Source organism: Eptatretus burgeri, chromosome 2 (assembly GCF_056783735.1).
Source record: "Eptatretus burgeri isolate ZD-2024b chromosome 2, Ebu_testis_v1, whole genome shotgun sequence".
In the NCBI taxonomy this organism is placed as follows: domain Eukaryota; kingdom Metazoa; phylum Chordata; class Myxini; order Myxiniformes; family Myxinidae; genus Eptatretus; species Eptatretus burgeri.
Window position 1 is genome coordinate 26,532,248 of NC_140962.1, and position 22,675 is coordinate 26,554,922.

Consider the following 22,675-nt stretch of genomic DNA (forward strand, 5'->3'; position numbering starts at 1 on the left):
CCTCACTCTCTCGCCTTCCTTCTCTCTCCCTCTCTCTCTCGCCTTCCTTTTCTCTCTCTCTCTCTCTCGCGTTCCTTCTCTCTCCCTCTCTCTCTCGCCTTCCTTCTCTCTGCCTCTCTCTCTCGCCTTCCTTCTCTCTCCCTCTCTCTCTCGCCCTCCTTCTCTCTCTCTCTCTCTCTCGCCTTCCTTCTCTCTCCCTCTCTCTCTCGCCTTCCTCTCTCTCTCCCCTCTCTCTCTCGCCTTCCTTCTCTCTCCCTCTCTCCCTCTTACTCTCTTTCTGAAAGAATTATTCATAATCTCTCTAGAATCTATGGTTTATTTTGACGAGGCATCTCCTGCTAAGCTATCTTTTTATTAGTGGTAAATCCATAACATTCTTTCTGCTTTCAGCTTCTCTCTCTCTCTCTCTCTCTCTCTCTCTCTCTCTCTCTCTCCCTCTCTCCTCTCTCTCTCTCCTTCTCTCTCTCTCTCCCTCTCTCTCTCTCTCTCTCTCTCTCTCTCTCTCTCTCTCTCTCTCTCTCTCTCTCTCCCTCTCTGTCTGCCTGATGGGATGACCTTAGGGCACAACTAAGGTGGTGCACCCACCTGGGATTGTACGGTAAAACCTCAATGATGGATGCTTTCCAGCTGATGATCTGAATGGCTATTGAATAATTTAGAAGGGACTCCATAGATCTCGCCCTTTCTCTCTTCTCTCTCTCTCTCTCTCTCTCTCTCTCTCTCTCTCTCTCTCTCTCTCTCTCTCTCTCTCTCTCTCTCTCTCTCTCTCTCTCTCTCTCTCTCTCTCTCTCCCTCTCTCTCTCTCTCCCCCCTTCCCTAAAAAGGGTGAAAGCAGCACATGATGCCAGGGTCCTCTACTGATGACTCTGGCAGTTGGGACATTCTTGGTTTGGTGTTTTGTTCGGATGTAGACGTTATTTGGAATGTGCTGTGCGAGTGGAATTCTGTTTCTAACTTTGTCTGTCTGTGTGTTTTGTGTCGTCTTTGGGTTAAAGCTGAAAGGATATCATAAACTGAAAGAATTTTGAAGATGTCTTTCTTTCTTTCTTTCTTTCTTGCTCTTTCTTCTCTCTTCTCTCCTCACTTGTCTCACTTCTCTCTCTCTCTCTCTTCCATTGTTCCCCTTTGGAGTTTTTGGAAATATTTCAAGACCCCACTCATTGATTTCTCTCACACTCCATTTATCCATTGTCCCCTGTGCTGTCTGTCGACCCCTTGCCCATCACTCTCCTCTCTGCAGAAAACATATGCGAATGCCAATTGGACAATTTCCATTGCTCTGTTTGCATCCCTTGTTCACTTGTACTTTCTCTTTCTCCCTATGCCTCAGTGCTTGCTCTCCTTTCCCTCTTTCTGCATCTTTCATGACATGTCATTCCCCACTGTGTGGGTGAGAGTCAAGAAGCTTTCAATGAAATGGCATTCAAAACACAGAGACCCTGCGTGGTTTCCTTATAAATCCACTCCCTTTATTAGCATTTCGTTCAATTCTCACCTGCCTTATCCTGGTCTCTGTTCATCCCTCTTGTCCCACAGTGAATGGACAACAGCCATCCAGCAGTAATGTGACAGCGGTGCTGGGGGAGCTGGCGGTACTGAGATGTGAAGTGCAAAATGCTGATGAGTCATCAATCCAGTGGTCAAACCCTGCACGGCAAACACTGTTCTTTGATGAGAAAAAAGGTGAGGTTTCATGTCGACAGAGTTGGTGGTAAATGTGGTTTAAGCTGAGGTCCCAGATGCAAGGAGTGGGTCATAAGTAGGCTGGACTGTGTAAAAATAAATAAATAAATCAACAAAATAATTGTATGAGAAACTCAATTGCTCAATTTTGATAAACCTAATTTTCTTTCTCTTAAAGCATTATACATGCCATAAAGGTAAGAAAATTGTGTAGTGTGGCTTTTGGCCATGTTGCTTAATAGTGTTATGTTGTAAGATGAAAAAGTATCATCTGAAATTCCAAGTAATTTGCTGTAGTAAGATGCGTGAAGATCCTGAAATCAATCATTCAAATTGCAGAGGTTTTTTTCTTCTTCATGAGACCCATGTTGGCAATTTGAGTCACATACCATTAACAAGTCTTGAGTCAAGTTGAGAGTCATAAAAATTCAAATTGAGATTGTCACTTAGTTGAGTCGTAAAGCTCTCCTGAACAGTACACGACACAAGTTAACATGCTGTTGTACATACTGTATTGAAATGCAAAAGCGTCTTGTACTTTAAGGTGTTGCTCTCACTTGTGTACTCGGGCCTTCTCTCCCACTTTATCCGGTTTGACCTCTGGCCTTGCCACTTCCATTCCCAAAATTTGACTTCTGCTTAGTGATGATGACAAATCGAATGACCCCACTAACACTCAAAAACTTGGGACCTATCTTCACAGAACAAGCACAATGGTTTCACAATTGGTTCATCCACCCACTCAACATCAGATTCACAACTCAGTGCCTAAAGCGTGTTTGCAGAATTTGTTATATATGTGCTTTCATCGTTGGATTGACAATGCTGAAACTTTCATTACTTACAGAACTTCTCATCTGTTTATTATTTAATGGCTGCCGATGTTTATATTAAGTTGCCTTCATTTTATAGGCATTGCTATTTTCTGAACATCTTTATTTTGAACAAATTATGTGTTGCCTTCCACTTTTGTTCATTTAACTGACAGTCAGCATGAAGGTATGAGAGGTGCACCCCACCCGTCACCCAACAGAACCCCCTCTCCCCAATAGATGTCATCAGCTGCCATGCTTGTGTGGTTTAATCCTTGGTGTGCTTGTAGTAGCAATTATAGGCTGCACATACTGTGCTCTATCCTTTGGGAAGCAGTGCAAATTATGTATGTCATTCAAAATATTCTCGCAACAAGAGATTCAACAACAGTCCAAGAAACGACAAGTTTTATTTTTTATTTTTCAATGTATAACTTAATTATACGTCACAAACCAACTTTCTGTAATATACCGATGTCCGATCAGGGGTCAGTGGAGTGTGGCCCAAGCTTGATTTTATCAACAGGAAACACGTTCAGGAAAGCAACATTGAATCCAACAACACGGCACTGATACAAAGTTAAAGGTGACTGTCTGGCTTGATCTTCTCCCTCACTCCATTCCCCTAAAAATTTCTCATTATTACTGGAAAATTTCATTTACTTGAACACATGCAATTTTACTATAGCCGATAACATCAAATTTCTCGTTTGAAATTACTCTACATTTAAAACTCACATCCAGCTTCAACAAACATTATAAAAATCCTAAATGATAAGCAATTAATTTCACAGCTAATTGGAAGTAAACAGGCATTAAACTGTATACAGAACCTCAAAACATCCCTCATAAATGTGACAGTATTTATAATTAATAAGAAAAACATTTCCTCACTATGTGCTGTCACTGAGCATATCTTAGCGTGAGCTTCAATTCAAAATTTATTTTGTCTTGTGAATTGCTGCTGCAGACTCCTTTGATCTCTTTGTCTTCATTTTGGACTCCTGTTTTGCTTTAAGATGTCATCAGCAATAAAGTTGTTTATGAGTATAATGGAAGCCAAAATAGTCTGAATGCTGAGGATTTTAACTTGTGAACCTTTTGTGGATTGCAATACTGTAAATACCAAAGTGACTGTCGTAATGTAGTATGAATTGTTTTTCAAGTTAGATGCAGGTATCTTGTTTTTCTCTTGATATGGTTGTTGCTCACTTTTCTTTTATATTATCCTCGATTTGGTGTACTATGTGTTTATCACCAGCAACTAAGGGGTTTATTACCAATATAGTATTGTTCTGGCCCGGGGTGCAAGATTCGCCACGAGGGGAAGTACTCAAGTTCCTCCCGAATGCCCGGTCCTGAGGCTACCAGCTGCAGATAACTCCATGGCTCGGTCGGTTGCCAATCAACCATGAATGCCGATTGGTAACACCAATCCTGGCAGGGTTATCACTACTTCGTGTGTTACCTTTCCATTGGACGACAGCACCAAGGGGGGCTCGTGCCCTCGATACATACTTGCTTTATCTTACCTTGATCATGTGCAGCTGAGCGAAGCTGCCAAGTACGTACGCTTCTTGGCTAACACTGTGTGTGGACTATGCTGGACCAATGGAGGAAAAGATACGTTGAGCTGAGTACATTTACATTCACAAGCAATTTTATTACAAGAAGGGTAAGGAAAAGTATGTGGTGCAGTTAGCAATGGTTTTATTTCAGGGGAGATACATACAGCAGGGACAAGCAAGGATTGGTGAGGTGCGGCAAAATAAATACAGTCATAAACAAAAGAAGACACAGGGCAGAGCTATACCGATTTAAGTTCTTCCACAGTATCACTTAATTTAACATGACAAGTGCCATCAGAATCACTCTAAGGAAAGTTAGAATAGCAAGAAAGATGAGAGAAGGACAAGGGTGGTTGCGACCTCTTGATTACCAAGCAGGGTTGATTAATTCGTTTGGCCCAGTCGCTGAGGAGGGGAGAAGGAGGAGTAAATCGGATGGTGTCTAATGTGCGTGGTCTGAGGAGGGGTGATTGAGGGAGCGGTGAGGTGTAAGTGAAGGTGCAAATCAGGTGCAGAGATGAAACTGATAAAATAGTGCATATCAGTGGGGCCTGAAGGGGACTACTGTTTAGGACTTGTCCGGGTAATCGCAGGGCTCTTTGAAAAATATGCATCCATATCAGATGAGATGAAAAGGAAGAAGAACGTGTGAGGGAAATGTATACTAATAAAAGGCTGTGTGTGTGTGTGTGTGTGTGTGTGTGTGTGTGTGTGTGTGTGTGTGTGTGTGTGTGTGTGTGTGTGTGTGTGTGTGTGTGTGTGTGTGTGTGTGTGTGTCAGTGTGTCTCCTCCATAACTCGAAAACTATAACACATAGCAGCAGGAAACTTTGCATGCACACTAAGAAAACTCCAAGGAAGTGCTAGAGTGCAAATTAGGTGCTTGGGTTAATTAAAAACACCCCTTTTGAAGATAATTAATGGCCTTAATGCATTTCCTGTGTAACCTCGCTGGGGTCTGAAACCGCTGTTTTTTTAGCCTGCTCAACCATGAAAATATAACATGAACAAAAATTTATAGGATCTCCATTTGACTACTCAATTTGGTTAAAGAAATGATCATATCAAAGGAAGGCAAGGCCCCAGCCCCCTGTCTGGGGATTCGTTTTAAAAGGGAGATGTTTGATGAAGTAATGTGTTCCAGTTTGAAAAGGCAAAATATGAGTGAGCATAAGTGAGCAAATATTGCGACTTTGAGAAATGGGACAGATTACTGCGTAAAACCCTCCCTTATGACACTACTCATGACCCGGTTACCAGCATGCTGGTCCTCATTTTTGCTGACCTCAGAAGGATGATGGGCTGAGCCAACCCCACCTGGTGTTAACTCAACAGTACAACAGGGGCTTGATCGTAAGCCAGCCACTTTAACTGTTAAGCCAACACCAGGCCTTCTCAATCCTATCCTTAACCAAAATCGAATCGGCTTGTTCTTGTCACCTAACCAAATCTTCCACCTTGTTTTGTCACAAGTCGTCCAGAACTTTTTGAGATATCATGCAATGTCGTTTTTCGCTCCATCTCCATCAATGGTGAAGAATCAGCTAAAAATTAAATAATTATCGTATCCAGATCTGGATTCGGATCTTCACCAAAATTGAATCATTTCTTCCCAGTGGCACTCCCAACATGTCCACCAAGTTTCGTGTGAATCCATCCATAACCTTTTGAGATATTGTGCTATATCTTGTTTTTGGCCCTGTCTCTCAATGGTGAAGAATCACTGAAAAAATTCTTCAATCCGGATCCAGATTCAGATCTTCACCAAAATTAAGCCTTGATGTCCTTGGCTGGTCACCTAAATACACAAAAAATTTCAGAACGATTGCTTGAAAACTGTGGCCAAAAATCGTGTGACAAACAGACAAAGAGACAAACTGACAGACAGACAAACAGACAGACAAATGCTACAGACCAAAATACTTGGCAAAATTTTTTTCGCCAAATGATAAGAAAGATGTCATGCATAGCACGATACTTGCGAAATCCATAAAACAAATTTGACCTAAAAATAATTGATGATTGAGTTCAATGACCAAATATGCAACTCCTCTTCAAATTTTATGTCAATCAGATGAAAACTGACAATTTTTGAAATTCAGCCTATGATGACCTTTTGGCCTATGTTAACCTCAAAAAAAATTGGTGGTTGAATTCAGTAACCTGATCTGCAAATCCTCTTCAAATTTCATGTCAAAGGGCTGAAAATTGAGGATTTTAGAAGTGTCACCAAAGTTGTTGACCTTTGGCCTATGTTGACCTTTTGGTCTATGTTGACCTCAAAAATAATAGGTGATTGAATTAAACAACCAAATCTACAACTCCTCTTCAAATTTCAAGTCAATCCGATGAAAATTGGCAATTTTAGAATTTTGGCCTCTGTTGACATTTTGGCCAATTGATAACCTTAAAAAATAATTGGTGGTTGAATTCAGTGACCTGATATGCAAATTCTGTTCAAATTTCTAGTCAATTGGATGAAAATTGAGGATTTTAGAAATGTGACAAATTTGTTGTCCTTTGGCCTTTGTTGAACTTATGGTCGATGTTGACCTCAAAAATAATTGGGTGGTCGAATTCAGTGAACTGAAGTATAAATGCTCTTCAAATTTCAAGTCAATTGGATGACAATTGAGGATTTTAGAAATTTGACAAATTAGTTGACATTTGGCCAATGTTGACTTTTGACTTCAAAAACAGTAGGTTTCTTCCTTATGACTAACTCTACCATGTGGTGAAGTTTCGTGAAGATCAGTTTAAAATTGTGACCTCTAGGCGATAAACAAAGGGGCAAAACCCTTGGATGCTCACCTGTTAGCAGCTGGACAAGATAACTAGAGAACCACTGGTGTTCATGGATGACCCAAAAAATATTGAACGGAGAAGAAAGTAAATGCCTATGGAATTTTTTTTAATACCGTGAGCAATCTTTGGTGCATCACGAGTGATGAGGGTGGTCGTCAAGTTTCATCGGAATTGTGTGAGTATTTTCGGAGAAGAAAGCAAATAAGTATTTTGGGGGGCACCTCCCCTAACACCCCTCCAGACACCAATATTTCTAATGTCATGAACAATCTTTGGTACATCATGGGTTATGAAGGCTGAAGTCAAGTTTCATCGGAATTGTGTGTGTAGTTTCTGAGGATAAAGCAAATATCTATGTGGTGGGAGGGGCAACCCCCTGTTGACCCCCTTAGACCTCGAATTTTTTAATGGCATGAACAAACTTTGGTACATCATGGGTGATGAAGATTTTGGTCAAGTTTCATCGAAATTGTAGTTTTTAAGGTTGTGGTCAACTTTCTGAGAAGAAAAGAAATACCTATTTTGGGGGGCAACCCCCTAAGACCTATAGTGCCCGACTTTTTTTTTGATGCCATGAACAAAATTTGGTACATACACAGTGATGAACGTTGTGGTAAAGTTTTATCAAAATCATATATGCAGTTTCTGAGAAGTTGAAAGTATTTGTGGACAGACGGACGGACGGACGGACAATGCGCCATCCCGTAAGCTCCCCGGAACTTCATTCCAGGTGAGTAAAACAAACAGACAAACAGAATCACGCATGCAACCAACCAATATACTTGAAAAATCTTCAATTTTCACAAATAACAAACAAGATAGACGTCATGCAAAGCACAATACTTGCAAAATTCCAAAAACAAATTTGACCATAAAATTTATTGGTGGTTGAAATTCAGTGACCTGAAATGCAAATCTTCTTCAAATTTGAAGTCAATTGGATGAAAATTGAGGATTTTACAAATTGCACGTAAATTGTTGACCTTTGGCCTTTGTTGATCTTTTGGTCTTTGATGACTAGTTGAATTCAGTGACTTGATAGGCAAATCCTCTTCAAATTTGAAGTCAATCGGATGAAAATTGACAATTTTGGAAATTTGGCCAGTCAACCTTTTGGCCTATGTTGACCTCAAATAGTTGTTTGTTGAATTAATTGACCTGATATGCAAATCCTCGTCAAATTTCAAGTCAATGGGATGAAAATTGAGGATTTTAGAAATTCTACCTAATTTGTTGACCTTATGGTCTATGTTGATCTCAAAAATAATTGGCTGGTTGAATTTAGAGACCTGAAATATATATCCTCTTCAAATTTCAAGTCAATCAGATGAAGATTGAGGATTTTAGAAAAAAAAGTCAAAGTTGTTGACCTTTTGCCTATGTTTACCTATTGACCTTTTGACCTAAAAAAAAAAACATGACAAACTCTTCTTGCTTATGACAAACTCCATCAGATGGTGAAATTTTGTGAAGATTGGTTTGAAATTGTGACCTCTATGCGGTTGAAAGACAGACAAACAAACAGACAGAATTATACAGTCGACTGACCAATATACTTCAAAATCTTCGATTTACGCAACTGGCAAACAAACAGACAGGGGTGAAAACATAACCGCCTTCCACCTTTGGTAGAGGAGGTAAATATCTGATTCTTCACCATTTTGTGAATCTTAGAAAGCACAGTCCAACTGCTGAAAATGGTATTACACATTGAATACATTTTTTTTTTTGAAGTAAGCGTCTTAAGCCTTCGAAGGACTTTCAGAATAACATAATCCACCCCAGAATACATGATGTGCATGTGCAGAAACCCAGAGATACGGCGGTGTTCAGGGCACCAACAAGGAAGTAAATGGGAGGGTTTGAAAGACATATTCGAAGTGTTGAGATCTGAGTGTGCTGGGGGCTTTTTTTGGTGTATAATGATTGAGGCTCATGGAAGAGATGCATCAGAATGGAAGGAAACAAAATGGAAAGGGGGAAACACAAACAATAGAGGAGAAGTGACAGTGACATCAAGGGGAGGGGGAGAAGGACACATGGGGGTGAACAAGGGGCACACAAGCTAAATTCAACACAGCAAGAAGAGAAAAGGGAAAGCAGGGATGAAACAGAAAAGGCACAAACCAACTGACAACTAACAAGCGAAAGGTGGTCGGTGTGATTGAGCAGTGCGCCTGGAGTTTGGAAGTTTAACAAGATGAGGCTTTCTGGCAGACCATGTGCACCCTGCAGAAAATTGGGAGAGACAGAACCAAAATAGGACAGTGTGAGCTGAGCAAAACCAAAAAGGAGGTGGTGCAATACAGAAAGTCCACCAACTTGCCTGTGATGTGAAAGTAACAGACATAGACACTCAGCCTCATCAAGGAAGATCACAATGATTTTGAGAGCCTTGCTTTCCAGGGTATCAAAAAGGCTGAGGTGTGAAGCAGGAGCGCTTGCCCAAGGTGGAGTGCAGTGCTCCATCAAGCTGTGAATGAAAGCCTTGTAGGTTGTCAAAAAGACTTTGTACAATGAAGGATGCCCAGTCAGCGGCTAGCATTGAAGTCCATCTTGGAAATGTTGTTTGCCCAAGAAAGATCATGGCTGATGGTGAGATACAAAATTTTGAGTGATTTATCCTCAAGTGGTTTGTTTCGGAAGTAGATTTGCCAGGTGGTCCTTTCAAAGAGACATGAGTGACTCGAGTCACTGAGATGTGTAGTGGCATGAACAATATTCCCATTGGTGAGAATCTTCAATTTTGGCCTGTCGACCTTTTGTCCTTTTGGCCAATGGTACACCATGGGTGTTGGAGGTTATCTTCTTTCGCACATCATGGGTGATGAAGATTGCGGTAAAGTTTCATCGAAACTGTAGTTTCAGAGAAGGGCTTCGGAGAAACTCGGAAAAGAAAGTTGAGATCAGTTGAACAGAGTAGAACGATGACAGTGGCCATCTAACCTGTCGTAGAATCCCATCAGCGAGAAAAGGACAGCGGATATTCGGAATCTGGGTACAAACTTTGCTAGGAATCAAGTTAGGGAATGGATGGAGCACTATGACTTGGCATTAAGAGAAGCATCTGCCAGTCAGTTGGACTCTAGCAAGAGCCCTCTTTGCTGTCATTTTAACATGTGAGCCATCAAAGCTTGAGCAACTTTGGCTTAACCACAGATATTCATTGTCAAAGGACATTTTGTAAAAGTACAGAATTAAATCCCACAACTATGAGCTGGAACTGAATGACAAGCTCTACAACAAGGCATTGTGTGACTTGGAAAACAGAGTCCACCAAATGCATGGGAGAGACTTGGACAAGTATGGATTGCCGTATTCATGCGTGCCATTTTTCGTCCGAGGCTTATTTTCTGTCAGACTACTTACCCTTGTTTTTTTTTGTTTTTTTTTTAATAAATTGTCGAGGCTCATATGAGAGCTAACACACAACGCACACCAAAGGGGGCATGGGACAAGAGGGGCGGGAGAGGGAAGGACAAAACAATGGGGAACAGAGACATTAGGAGATCTGTGGAAGGGAGAGGGATGGGGCGGGAACATGGGGCATACAAGATGGACATTACAGGGACTTTCAGGAAGGAAAGCAGAGAATTTGAAGGATTTGGGTTTGGGGTGGATTTACGGGGATACAAAAGATCGAGGTTTTGGATGGGGTAAGATAAGAGGTGGTGGTGAACTGCTGTTTGAAGGCCTGGAGGGAATAATGGGATTGAACAGAGTGAGGGAGTTTATTCCAAATGCGGGAAAAAGAGGAATGAAAGAATGAAGGTGAGCAGTGATTCTTGATTTTGGTAGTTTTACCAGAAGAGGATTGTTGGCCTACCTTGAGCACCCTGCAGAAATATGGTGAGGACATATCGCAGACAGAGCGGGGGGGGCGAGACTAGAGAGGAGACGGTAGACGACACAAAGACCACCGACCTGCCTGCGGTGAGAGAGTGAGAGGCCCAAAGACTCAGCCTCATCGCGGAAGATACGAATGATCCGAAATGCCTTGGTTTCCACAGCGTGAAGCTGAGAAAAGTGAGAGGCAGGAGCACCAGCCCAGAAGGGAGAGCAGTACTCCATCACGCTGCGGACGAAAGCTTTTTGTATGTGGTCAGGAGCTCAGGTGGGCCGAGGAAGGACTTTGCACGATGGAGGATTCCCAGTCGGCGACTGGCTTTGGAGGCGAGGTTTGAAATGTGGCTTTCCCAGGAAAGATCATGGCAGATCATGAGACCCAGAAGCTTGAAAGAAAGGACTTCTTCCAGAGGATTTTTGAGAAAGTAGATGGGGGTTTTCTAAACGGTCCTTTCGGAGAGACATAGTGAGAGTGTGAAATTTCTCAGGAATTTGGCAATTCTTTGTAAGGTGGCCTTTCTGTTGACAGTTATGACACTTTTCATACTGGAATAGCAACTCAGGGTCTGGTTTCGTCCTACATTAGAAACAAGATTCATGATCGTTTTTTTTTTTTCCTTCGCATCAGGGGGCTTGGAAGATGCAACCAGAGGACTTGGTCAACTTTCTGTTTCGCCTTACATTGTAACTCCACTGAGTATTTTGCAGCAGTCTCCTTTGAAATAGTTAGTTCAACAGCTTTCTGAAAATTGAGGTCACTTTCAGATAATAGGCGTTTCTGTATCATCTTACTATTCTGTTATAAAGATGAACTAGTCTTGTTATACATTGTTTACATTGTCACCAAAGTTAAAGTCCTTAGATGACCTCTATAATTTGGTGACAAAATTGCATTGTTTCTCCATCATGTTGATGACACTTGAGAATCTAAATCTAGGTGCAGTTATGCTGGGCGTTGGGTTCAAAGGGGAACCCAAACGCTCAGACCACCTCGAGGCTAATGTATCCCTTGATACCCTCCAAAATAGATATGATGTGTCTTTTTCCGATTTGCGATTTATAAAGTCGGTAATTTTGCGGTTAAAAGTCGAAGGCTTCGTATTCTACACACTTAGCCGTGACGTCACAACAGGAAGTCGACCGCCATATCGATGCGATTTAACTCAAACGGCGAATAATTGTCACTTTTTTCACAAATATGCCCAGTCAATGCATCATCCTTGGTGCTTGTAGTAATACAAACTGAGATGTTTTCATGCTGCACCAACAGCCGAAAGACCCTAAGTTTGCCAGAAATTGGAAGAGGTTTGTCCGAAATACCCGAGTGTGCATCAGGCCTGCAAAATGTTCGCCTTTCTGCTTGGTACATTTTACAGAGCACATTATGAAACAACATAGATGGCTAGATCTTGTGGTTAGATTTTGAGAGGATGCCATCCCCATGATTAATCAGAAGAAACAGTTGTTGCTCAAAACTGCAACACCATCTCTACCCAGCGAACAGCATATGTACCCAGATGATTTGAACAGTGAATCAAACACCCGTCCTGTTGCCATTGCCAAGCAGCTACCACTAGAGCACCTGTAAAGAATTGTCTTTTATCAACACAAATTTATACAAATTGAATGAATTATCATGTATTTATCATGGAGATAAAGTATGTATGTATCATCATCTTTCGTCGGGTCAATTAATGACAAACAACCACCAAACCCACAACAAATTGCAACAAAAGGTTTCTCAGTGGTTTTTATTCCTACTGGATAGACTGATCAATAGATGAAAAGTCTACCAAAATCTGACATCCGAGAATGGGTTAAAACAGTCATTTTCAAGATGGCCGCCACCGGGCTTTGAAATAACTAAAACAGCTATAACTTCTTCAATAATTGTGATAAACACATAATTGTTGGTTCTGGTCCATGGTTTTAATGGATCAGCAATCCACTGGTGTCAATAAAATTTAGATCTGATCAGTATTTAACATGAAATCCAAGATGGCGGCAAAAAAATGAAGGGTGTAAAATGGCCATCCAACATGGCCATCAGACACCATGTCCCTCCTGTGATCACGTTTTTCAACCGCTGTACTGGAAAGCTGCCGAGATAATCAGTGCTGCACCAGAGAATAGCCATTTGAAGGGGATCGTGCTTAGGCTGGGTACATTTCACACGTTCATGAATCTGCTTGGAGCAATAGGCACGTTGATGGTGGGAACAGGACTCGGAAACATCCTGGAACTGGTGTACGGTGGAAATGCTGTAGTTCATATGATGTCCGGAAAATCTGTTCAGAGGGCATTCCGAGGCCATCTACTGGTGAGCAAGTGTCTACATCGAATTATTGTGGCATCTGTAGTGGAGGAAAATCCTGAGTTCATGCTCCAAGTGGAAGAGATTGAGAAAATGTATTCGTCCTTGCTAACGGGTGACATCTCTCTTGAAATTCTTGAAGAATCAGCTGCAATTGTGAAGATCACTGCTGAACTTGAAAAAAAGAAATCTGAACTTGCTGCACAATCCAAAACGAGTAAGCTGTGGCTGGGTTATCAGAAAATGCTCCATACTGCTCGGGCAATGATCAAGGCAGATCGCACTGGGTCTTGGAAGGATCACTTGCAAGATGTTGCTGATGCCTTGCCAATATTTGCAGCAGCTGGACACTACAACTACCAGAAGTCCGCTTATCTCTACGTACAAGAAATGAGTGAACTGGAGAGCAAACACCCAGATGTGTATAAGAAGTTTCAAAATGGCTTCCATGTGATCCGGCGAACAAACCAGTTTTGGGCAGGCCTCAGCTGTGATCTAGTCATCGAACAAACCCTCATGAGATCACTAAAGACCACCGGTGGCTTGACTCATGGCAGTAAGATGACAGAGGAACACCTCGCATTGTGGACAATGTCAACCCCCATAACATCTGAGGTCAACGTCACCATGCAGGACTTCAATGATCTCACATACACAACAAGCAAACAGCATAAAGAAGCAACTGGTGCCAGAATTGAAAGACATGCATTCAACCTCTTGAAGATAAGCACAAAGCTGAATGCATTTTCACCTTTCTGCTCTGATCCTACATTGAGAAATATCATAAATGGTATCGTGGCAAGCGAAGACATCAACGTGCATGAATACGAAGCTGTTGGGAACAAAATCATCGAGAGAATGATTGGACAACCTGTGTTTTCCTTCTCCATCAAGAGGACAGAGAAAGCAAAGACCCTGGGAAATTCTAATGCTCTCCAGGTTGCTCCTCACAGAACCATCGACTCCAGTGTGCTATTCCAGCGATTCCTGGTGGTATCCCAGATGGGTGATTTGTCACTTGAGGACGTGATGAGTTTTGAGCTCAGTCCATACCCTCCATCCCTCTTTGAGGACAACAAGATCTTGAGGAAGGCCGACAAACCTCAACTCGCTCAAGCCGTCAATGATCACTGTACCAAGGCACTGGCATGTGAAGGAGTACCTGACACCACACCTTAAGACTGAAAGGTATGTTCTTGATTGTGGATCCTTGCTGCACAAGCTCAACTGGAAGAAGGGAGATAGATATGGCAAAATAGCCAGAGAATATGCGGACTTCACAACAAAACACTATGGGACAACAACTGTTGTCTTTGATGGCTATGGTGCAGGCCCTTCGATAAAGGACAACACTCAGCAGAGGCGGGGAGAAGCCAACAGCTAGCCGACTGTGAACTTCACCGGAGAAACTGAATTTGACGGAAAGAGAGATGAATTCCTATCTGTCGGCAGTAACAAGCAACAGCTGATCACCTTAATAGGTGATCAGCTGAAGAAAGTGGGCTGCACAGTTATTCATGCAGAAGGGGACGCTGATGTGGACATTGCCAAGACGGCCGTAAACAGCACAATTCTACATTCCACCACACTAATCGGAGAGGACACAGATTTGTTGATGCTTTTGCTCCATTACTGTATACCAGATGGAAAACCACTATATTTCAGATCAGACAACCAGTCAAGAAGCAATCTGAAAGTATATGACATCAATCGGATGAAGCATCTTCTTGGGAATAAGTTGTGCACTCAACTATTATTCCTGCACACCTTCACAGGATGTGATTTAACATCTCGTGTGTATGGAATTGGGAAAAAATCAGTCTTTCAGAAACTCATGGAAGATGATCAAGGCCTCCAGTTGTGTGCAGATACATTCACTTTGAGAGGCGTCAGCCACGCTGAAATAAAGAAACTTGGCAGCCAAGCGATGGCCGTTATATTTGGTGGGGAGAGCACAAGTTCTCTGGCAGCCATGCGTTACAAGATATTCACAAAGAAGGTCGCTGCTGCTAAGTCTTTCATTACACCTGAACGTCTTCCCCCAACGGAATCTGCCACCAAGTTTCATTGTCTCAGAGTGTACTACCAGGTCATGGTTTGGATGAGGATGGAGGGTGACCTCGATCCTCTGGACTGGGGCTGGGGACTTGAAGACAATCGATTTGTACCTATCATGACTGCCATGAATGCTGCACCAGACACTCTTCTGAAGATGATACACTGCAACTGCACCGCAGCTTGTGACACACCACGTTGCAGCTGCAGAAAGAATGGGCTTCCGTGTACGTCTGCATGTGGATCATGCCAAGTGACGTTTTGTGACAATCCACTAAATCAAGCCTCTGAGGAACTAGAGGACAGTGATGAGGACTGAAATTGTAACCTAAACTGCTATTATGTAATGTTCACAAAAAAACGTTTCAGTGGCACCAGGTGTTCAGTGATTTTGGTTCAGATGGAAAATTTATTGATTTTTGCACTCTTGAATTTTGCCGCCATCTTGGATTTCATGTTAAATACTGATCAGATCTAAATTTTATTGACACCAGTGGATTGCTGATCCATTAAAACCATGGACCAGAACCAACAATTATGTTTTTATCACAATTATTGAAGAAGTTTTAGCTGTTTTAGTTATTTCAAAGCCCGGTGGCGGCCATCTTGAAAATGACTGTTTCAACCCATTTCCGGATGTCAGATTTTGGTAGACTTTTTTCTGTTGATTAGTATATCCAGTAGGAATGAAAACCACTGAAAAACCTTTTGTTGCAATTTGTTGTGGGTCAGGTGGGATTTTGACCCGACGACTACTCCTCTGAGAGGATTTGACCTAGGATGCTAAAACTCTCACGGTCCCCCCCTCCACACCCCTTCCCTCCCCATCAACCATCACTCCAACAATATCCACCACCATCCCACCCCCATCCCCCACCCTCTTCCACCATCTCCCCATAATCCTCCATCAACCATCACCCCACACCACTCTCTCCCCTAGCACCACCCTCCTTCCACGAGGACAGGAGATTGACACGGCATGACAGCACGAACACGACATTGTACAGCACCACAGCATGAACACGGCACGACACAGCACCACAGCATGGACATGACACCACAGCAGGAATACGGCACGGCACAGCACTAACGTGGTATGACAAACCACCATAGCACAGATACAGCACCATAGCATGAATACGGCATGGCACAGTACCACAGCATGGACATGACACTACAGCAGGAATACGGCACGGCACAGCACGAACATGGTATGACAAACCACCACAACACAGATACAGCACCAGAGCATGAATACAGCGTGGCACAGCACCACACCACCATGGACACAGCAACACAGCATGAGCATGGCACGGCATAGCACCGCAGCACAGACACAGCATGACCACAGACACAAATGGCGTCCCAGGAAAGTATGAAATGGGATGATCCCATAACGTACAAGACATCTGTTCAGCCTGCGACAGTGGGCCAAAGCATTCGTCACCCAGTTTGTCCACAGTGTCCGAGTGTGCCTGGCCGTTGTTGGCTGTCGTGCAATGACGGGAACTTCTCCTCGAGTAATATAACTGATTTATACATGTAAGTGTGTACACACATCAATTAGTTGTAGGATTTATACGTGTAAGTGTGTACACACATCAATTAGTTGTAGGATTTATATGTGTAAGTGTGTACACACATCAATTAGTTGTAGGATTTATACGTGTTAGTGTGTTCACATATAAATCAGTTATATGTCAGGCGAGTATACGTACTTCTAGGCCATGGCCTACCAATGCAAATGTCAACTCGAACGATACTTGGTAGAGCACATACCTCTACCAGGCTGACCAGTTTGTGTTTTGTGTCCCACTGATAGGCCAGAACTGGATTTTGACCTGAAACAAAATATAATCAGCTTGTTATTGTCACCTAACCAACTCGTCTCCCTAATTTTGTCATAACTCATCCACAACTTTTTGAAATATTATGCTATTTCTCGTTTTTGGCTCCATTTCTCAATGGTGAAGAATCACTCGGAAAAGCAAAAAATTCTCAGATTCGGATCTTCACCAAAATCGAACCAATTCTTCCTTGTCACACACCCAACCCGTCCACCAAGTTTCGTCCAAATCTATATGTAACTTTTTGAGAAATCCTGCTCACAGACAAACAGACAGACAGGGGTGAAAACACAACTTCTGTCCATCTTCGTTGGGGGGAGGTAATTGCTTACAGTTTCGTATTGGGACTGGTCCTTTGTACAATTCTGAAGTATTGCATGCTACTTCAAGATTATTTTTCGTCAACTGTCCAAAGTGCAGGGTACAGCCCAGCCGGCGATCGCTACTGAAGCACCTCTTCTTTCACCGTGTGTTGTCTCACTTCACCAAGGGTGTTGCAATACTAGGTTGCTGGATCAAGTGTGTATGCCTTGCACAGACAACAACCACATTGTGGCCTTATCACGATTTTCAATGGGTCCGACCCAGTTCTTTCTGTTCTTGCGTATGGCAGCTTGGCTGCCAGGTAGCTATCATTTCTTGGAGCGTGGCACTGCCGCTGATGCTCTGCCCCTCTATCAGTAAACTGGAACTCATTTCATCGACCTCGGAAGGATGACAGGCTGAGTCAACCCCACCTGGTGTTAATTCAGCAGCTAACAGGGCTTGAACTCAGGAACCTTGGATCCTAAGCCAGCCACCCTTGCCACTAAGCCGACACCAGGCTTGTCCAACCCGGTCACACTGCTTCAGTGGAGTTCAGATAGTTTTACTACAGCAAGGCCACCCCATCCTCATCATCAAATTTGTTGCGTATACCATGAGTATTCACAAGCACCGCAATAATCACACCAGACACTGTAATGGCCACAGTCCAAACTGCTTTCTTTTTAATCACCCGTATCATTATGTGGGCTGCATTACTACTCAACTGGATTTTACACGATACAACAGAGATCCATAATTTGCAATGTAATTGCAAATTCATCACAGTACACACATCAATTATTTTGCACATTGTTGGAAGAGAAACATATAAAATCTAACAGGATAGGATGAGGAACCAACATTCGAAAGGGCAATGTTTAGAAATCATGTACGTTTTGAATTGACAGGTTGACATTAACATCGGTCTCGGATGGTCATTTGAGACTGCATGTCATCATAAACAATAAGTCAGGAACAAGACTAATGCATTCTCGCATGAGAATAGAGGAAGCCTTGACATACAGTATTCAACACAAACACACATTGACCAACTTCGTGTGATTGAACATCATCCAGCCATGCCAAGGCACCTTGCAAACGAATGCATCGACGTATCTGCATCTCATCATGCTTCTTGCCACTGCGATAATTTATATGTGCATTGGATGTGTAGTTAGGTGGAAGTGCTGCAGTGCACGTTCGATCCATTGATCACATCCGTGAGGCTGTAAAGATGTATACCATACTCACGACATTATCTTGGAAACAAACATTATAAGCATGTAATTTGCATGTCAGTTGTAACTGATATGCTGTTTTACCATCAAGCATTATCGGTTCAGAAATTAATGAGCATTATGAGAGGAGATGATGTACATTTTGGTTGTAATACCTTATTTTTTATTAAAATGGAGTTTAGTACGCTATAAAGACGAGCATTGAAAACGTGTATGGGTTTTAAATTTGGAAATATTTGAATATACATAAATATTTATATATATATATATATATATATATATATATATATGTATATATATATATATATATATATATATATATATATATATATATATATATATATATATATATATATATATATATATATCTGCTGTGAACATGAAAGAGAAATAAGGTCAGATATATGATCAGCTATTCACCAAACATTGAGTTAACCGTTTGTCATTGTTTGCATGTTTCCCTATTGCTGTCCGTAGCACTCAAAGACAGTCGTATAGAGTTGGTGAATGCAGGGCGGAATGAACTCACCATTTCCATCTCCAACGTGAGCCTGAGTGATGAGGGGGCATATCGATGCTCTGTTTTTGCTCATGTAGTAAACATAGTCACCGCTTACCTCTCTGTCATCGGTAAGTATCAGCAACTATAGTTTTCTTCTTCCATATAGGTTATATCTATGAAACTCTCTATTTTATATCGTTTTCAAGCCCTTCAACCCTGACCTCTTCATTCCATTTTTCATCATCTTCTCTCTCATTACATAAACAGTGCTGACCCATGACATCTCATTGTTCCTGCTGTTCAGACAAAGGTGTGTGAAGTTCTTGTTTTTTATCTGCAAGGTGACAGATGCAACCAAACTTAGTTTACACAGCCCGTTCAATCTCCGGCTGTAATGAGCTTTTGGAAATGGCCTACAGCAAGGAGGGTTTTTAACCTTATTCGGACGGACTTATCGAAGATTTTTTTTGTTGATCACAAGAAGTTAGGGCTTGGCTGCCAAGATCTTTTCAACACATCTCTTGGGCCTCACTATATTTTGGCTTTGTTGCAAGCTAGCAAAGGATTCAATAGTCGATGCATGAACTACACTCAAACTACAAAGTGATGCAGCTGGAATTGGTGAACGAGAGGTTGGGATGCATGAGGGATCTTCATCGAGTTTGAGGAATGAGATATTCACAATAGCCCAGAAGCTGTCTAGATTAGGTTTAAATGTTGGCCCAGCTATAAACTGTCATCCTACTGTCTCGCATGCAGGGCAGTGTACCAATGTGTGTGCCATCCATCAGATAGATGCTAAAATTTGCATTCCTTCTGCCAGCGTTAGTTGGTGGACGTTAAAGATCCCATGGTATCATTCGTGAAGAGTGGGTGAGTAAAAATCAGTACCCTGAACAAATTACAAATTACTGCACACTCAATTGCGTATCCTGTGTCAGAGTGGCCACCCTTCCAGGATTGTAACCCTAGCCAAGAAACTGCTTCAGCAGAACTGGCACTCTGTTTTGAGAGAGCATGGTACATTATGATTTTAATGCACTTGCTCCATTTGTCCCTCAAACTGTCAATTCCAATAAACTAAATGTTTTCAGATTATTCCTTCAGCCATGTCTCGGTTGCGTCAGACAGCTCCTTCAAATATATCAGGAACATGCAGGTTTGACTTCAAATGTTTAAATGAAAAAGAGTCACTGGTGGCTAAGGCCAGACTGTATGGAGGATGATCTCACAGCTTGAAGCCAGTCACAAATGACAACCTCAGCAACACAGGCCTTCTGTCCAGGCAGGCAGAAGCACAAGTGTTGGCAACATTTCTCAGTGTTTGTCTTTGACGGCCTGTAGCAATATTTTCACATGTATGGTATATTTCCATATAATTGCCGTTTTCTGTGGCATATTGTCAATCGGCAGGATTCCCTTGCAATCCGATAAAACAGAGGCAATGTTCTTGCTGATTGAGGGTTACATGCAAAATTTGTCCGGTTCTGGTGATCCCTTGCACTTCCTTTGCATGGATTCCACTTTGTTTTCAGGAACCTCATGGCGAAGCCATGTTTCATCAGCAGTTAGTAGACCAACGATACAGTTGGCTGTATCTGCGTTGAGCAGTTTAAGAAGCTCCAACATGAAGAAGCTATCGCTGAGGTTCCGGAGAATCCATCGAGCTGAGACTTAGGATGTGCTCAATTCTTTATGGGTAATGGTTAAAATGCTGTCTTGAAAAATTCCATGTTCTGTGGATAGTCCATTGGCCTTAACGCGGCAAAATTCCATGAGAAATGCCTTGACCTGGGCAACAGTTTGTGAGTCAGCCTAATGTGCTGGCTATCTTAGCCTGGGATTATTTGCAAGGTACTCACATCCACAGGTAAAATCAGCCACACATTTGGCTAACTGTAGAATATAAAGGCAGACATTATCCTTTCATAACCATCTTCCATGTTGACTTGGAGCTGGCACATTCTTTTGCATTAAAATTTGATGACACTTGGATGCTAAATTTTAGAAATAATGTATCATTTGTTTCTGTAGCAAACTGCAGGAATATTCTCCAGAAAAAATAAATCGAACAGTATCAGATTAATGAAATTAATGGCATATATTAAGCATGCACATACATTAATAATAAGCAACAAACAATACTGCAGCTCTCGTGTGCCAGCAAATAACCTAATACTCAAAAAGAAAATTTTTACCACCCTTTGTGTGACCAATGAATGATTTCTTTCATTGATTGGACATGGTGAAACAACATAAGAGTGGCTCTTTTGTTCTCACCATTCTGGCGTTGTTTGTTTCATAATCATCCATCCTGCTCAGTGCCTTCAGGCCCATTGAGATTTGGCAACTGGATGTTGAGAGTGTTTTTTTGTGGTTGGAGATGCACATTTTTTTCAAACCCTTTCATGCTAAACATTAGTCATTCTTCTTCCCTCATCATTTCTCTAATCCCTACCACCTACAACAACTATACAACAATCATCAGCAACAAATAAATGAACATGGTGACTCTTACCTGGAAATTAACAAAAAAAAAAAGCATTTGTCCAGCTGAGGCCCAGCAGTTTAAGCCTTTATTCTTTGCTGTAGTGGTTGTTCCCATAAGACCTGGGGTTTATCTCTATTATAATACCAAGCTTGCACACTAAAAGCTCGGCTCGCCGTCACACAATCCCTATGAAATTGCTGTGGCACTTAGCGGACATGCCGACAATGTTTGAGAAGTCTTGGCGTTCCATAGTACCACTTGCATTTTGCACAATGCGTATTTTTGTCATTCCCCGTGTACGGTCTGTCGTCTGCTACCAGCTATGTTGTACTGCTATCCCGTGCATGTGCACGGGTATCGCTAGTTTCCTTTATTTGGATCCATCAGCTTGGCTGCAAAAAGCCTCAGCTTGGTGAGGTCTAGCCATTGGATGTGGTCACCTATACCACAAGAACCTATTTCTGATGGTGAACGTCGCAAGGCAGAAAACATTTCTTGATGCACACAATTAAGTTTGAGGGATCGAAAGCCTTATGGGATTGATAGCCTGACACCTCGAGTTGCAGCAACCCATGACTGAGCCTGACCAGAGCATCTGGACTTATTTGCTAGTGCAGTGTTCCGGCTTTTATTTGCTCTAGTGGGGTGGGGCGGACCCCGTGGATCGTGCGGACCGAGCAAAGTGGACATCGCGTGACGAGCAGGTTCTGATTGGCAGGGGCTAGTGATTTTCTGATCACACACTGGCCTTGCTCCTAGTGCATGATAGAGTCCCTTATCTGATCGAGCTAAGGGCTTCCACCCAATTTTGGTTCTGATTAATGTCGAAACAGAAATGGGACAGAGGTACATGAGGAACATGGAAAAGTGTAAGGGAAAGGAATTATAGATGCACACATATTTGGGGCAGGAAGACGAGGGGTTCACAAATACACTTCATTCGACATTGCTTCATTAATTACATTAATTACATGACACTAATGCTAACATGCACTATGAAATAACTATTATAAACTAAACCCATTTTCCCCATTAAACCAAACCCGTAACACAGCCCTCATCCTCCTGGAAGACTCGTCCAGTGTCTGGGTCGATGGATCTTGGCCGGCTGATTTATTTATCTTACACACAACTCCTATCCGAGTGTAACGCACATACACTATAGTGTAACGCACATACACTATAATACATACACTATATGGCATCAAA

At 42.1% G+C, this 22,675-nt stretch overlaps 1 protein-coding gene across 1 annotated transcript in view; it reads left to right on the forward strand.

The window, feature by feature from the left end:
- Positions 1-22,675, forward strand: part of LOC147031656 (cell adhesion molecule 2-like) — a 167,208-nt gene that overhangs the window by 84,720 nt on the left and 59,813 nt on the right. Inside the window, exons 2-3 of the mRNA XM_085866436.1 lie at positions 1,537-1,683; positions 18,951-19,103. Of these exons, the coding sequence (XP_085722562.1) occupies positions 1,537-1,683; positions 18,951-19,103 (300 nt within the window). The remainder of the gene's footprint in view (positions 1-1,536; positions 1,684-18,950; positions 19,104-22,675) is intronic.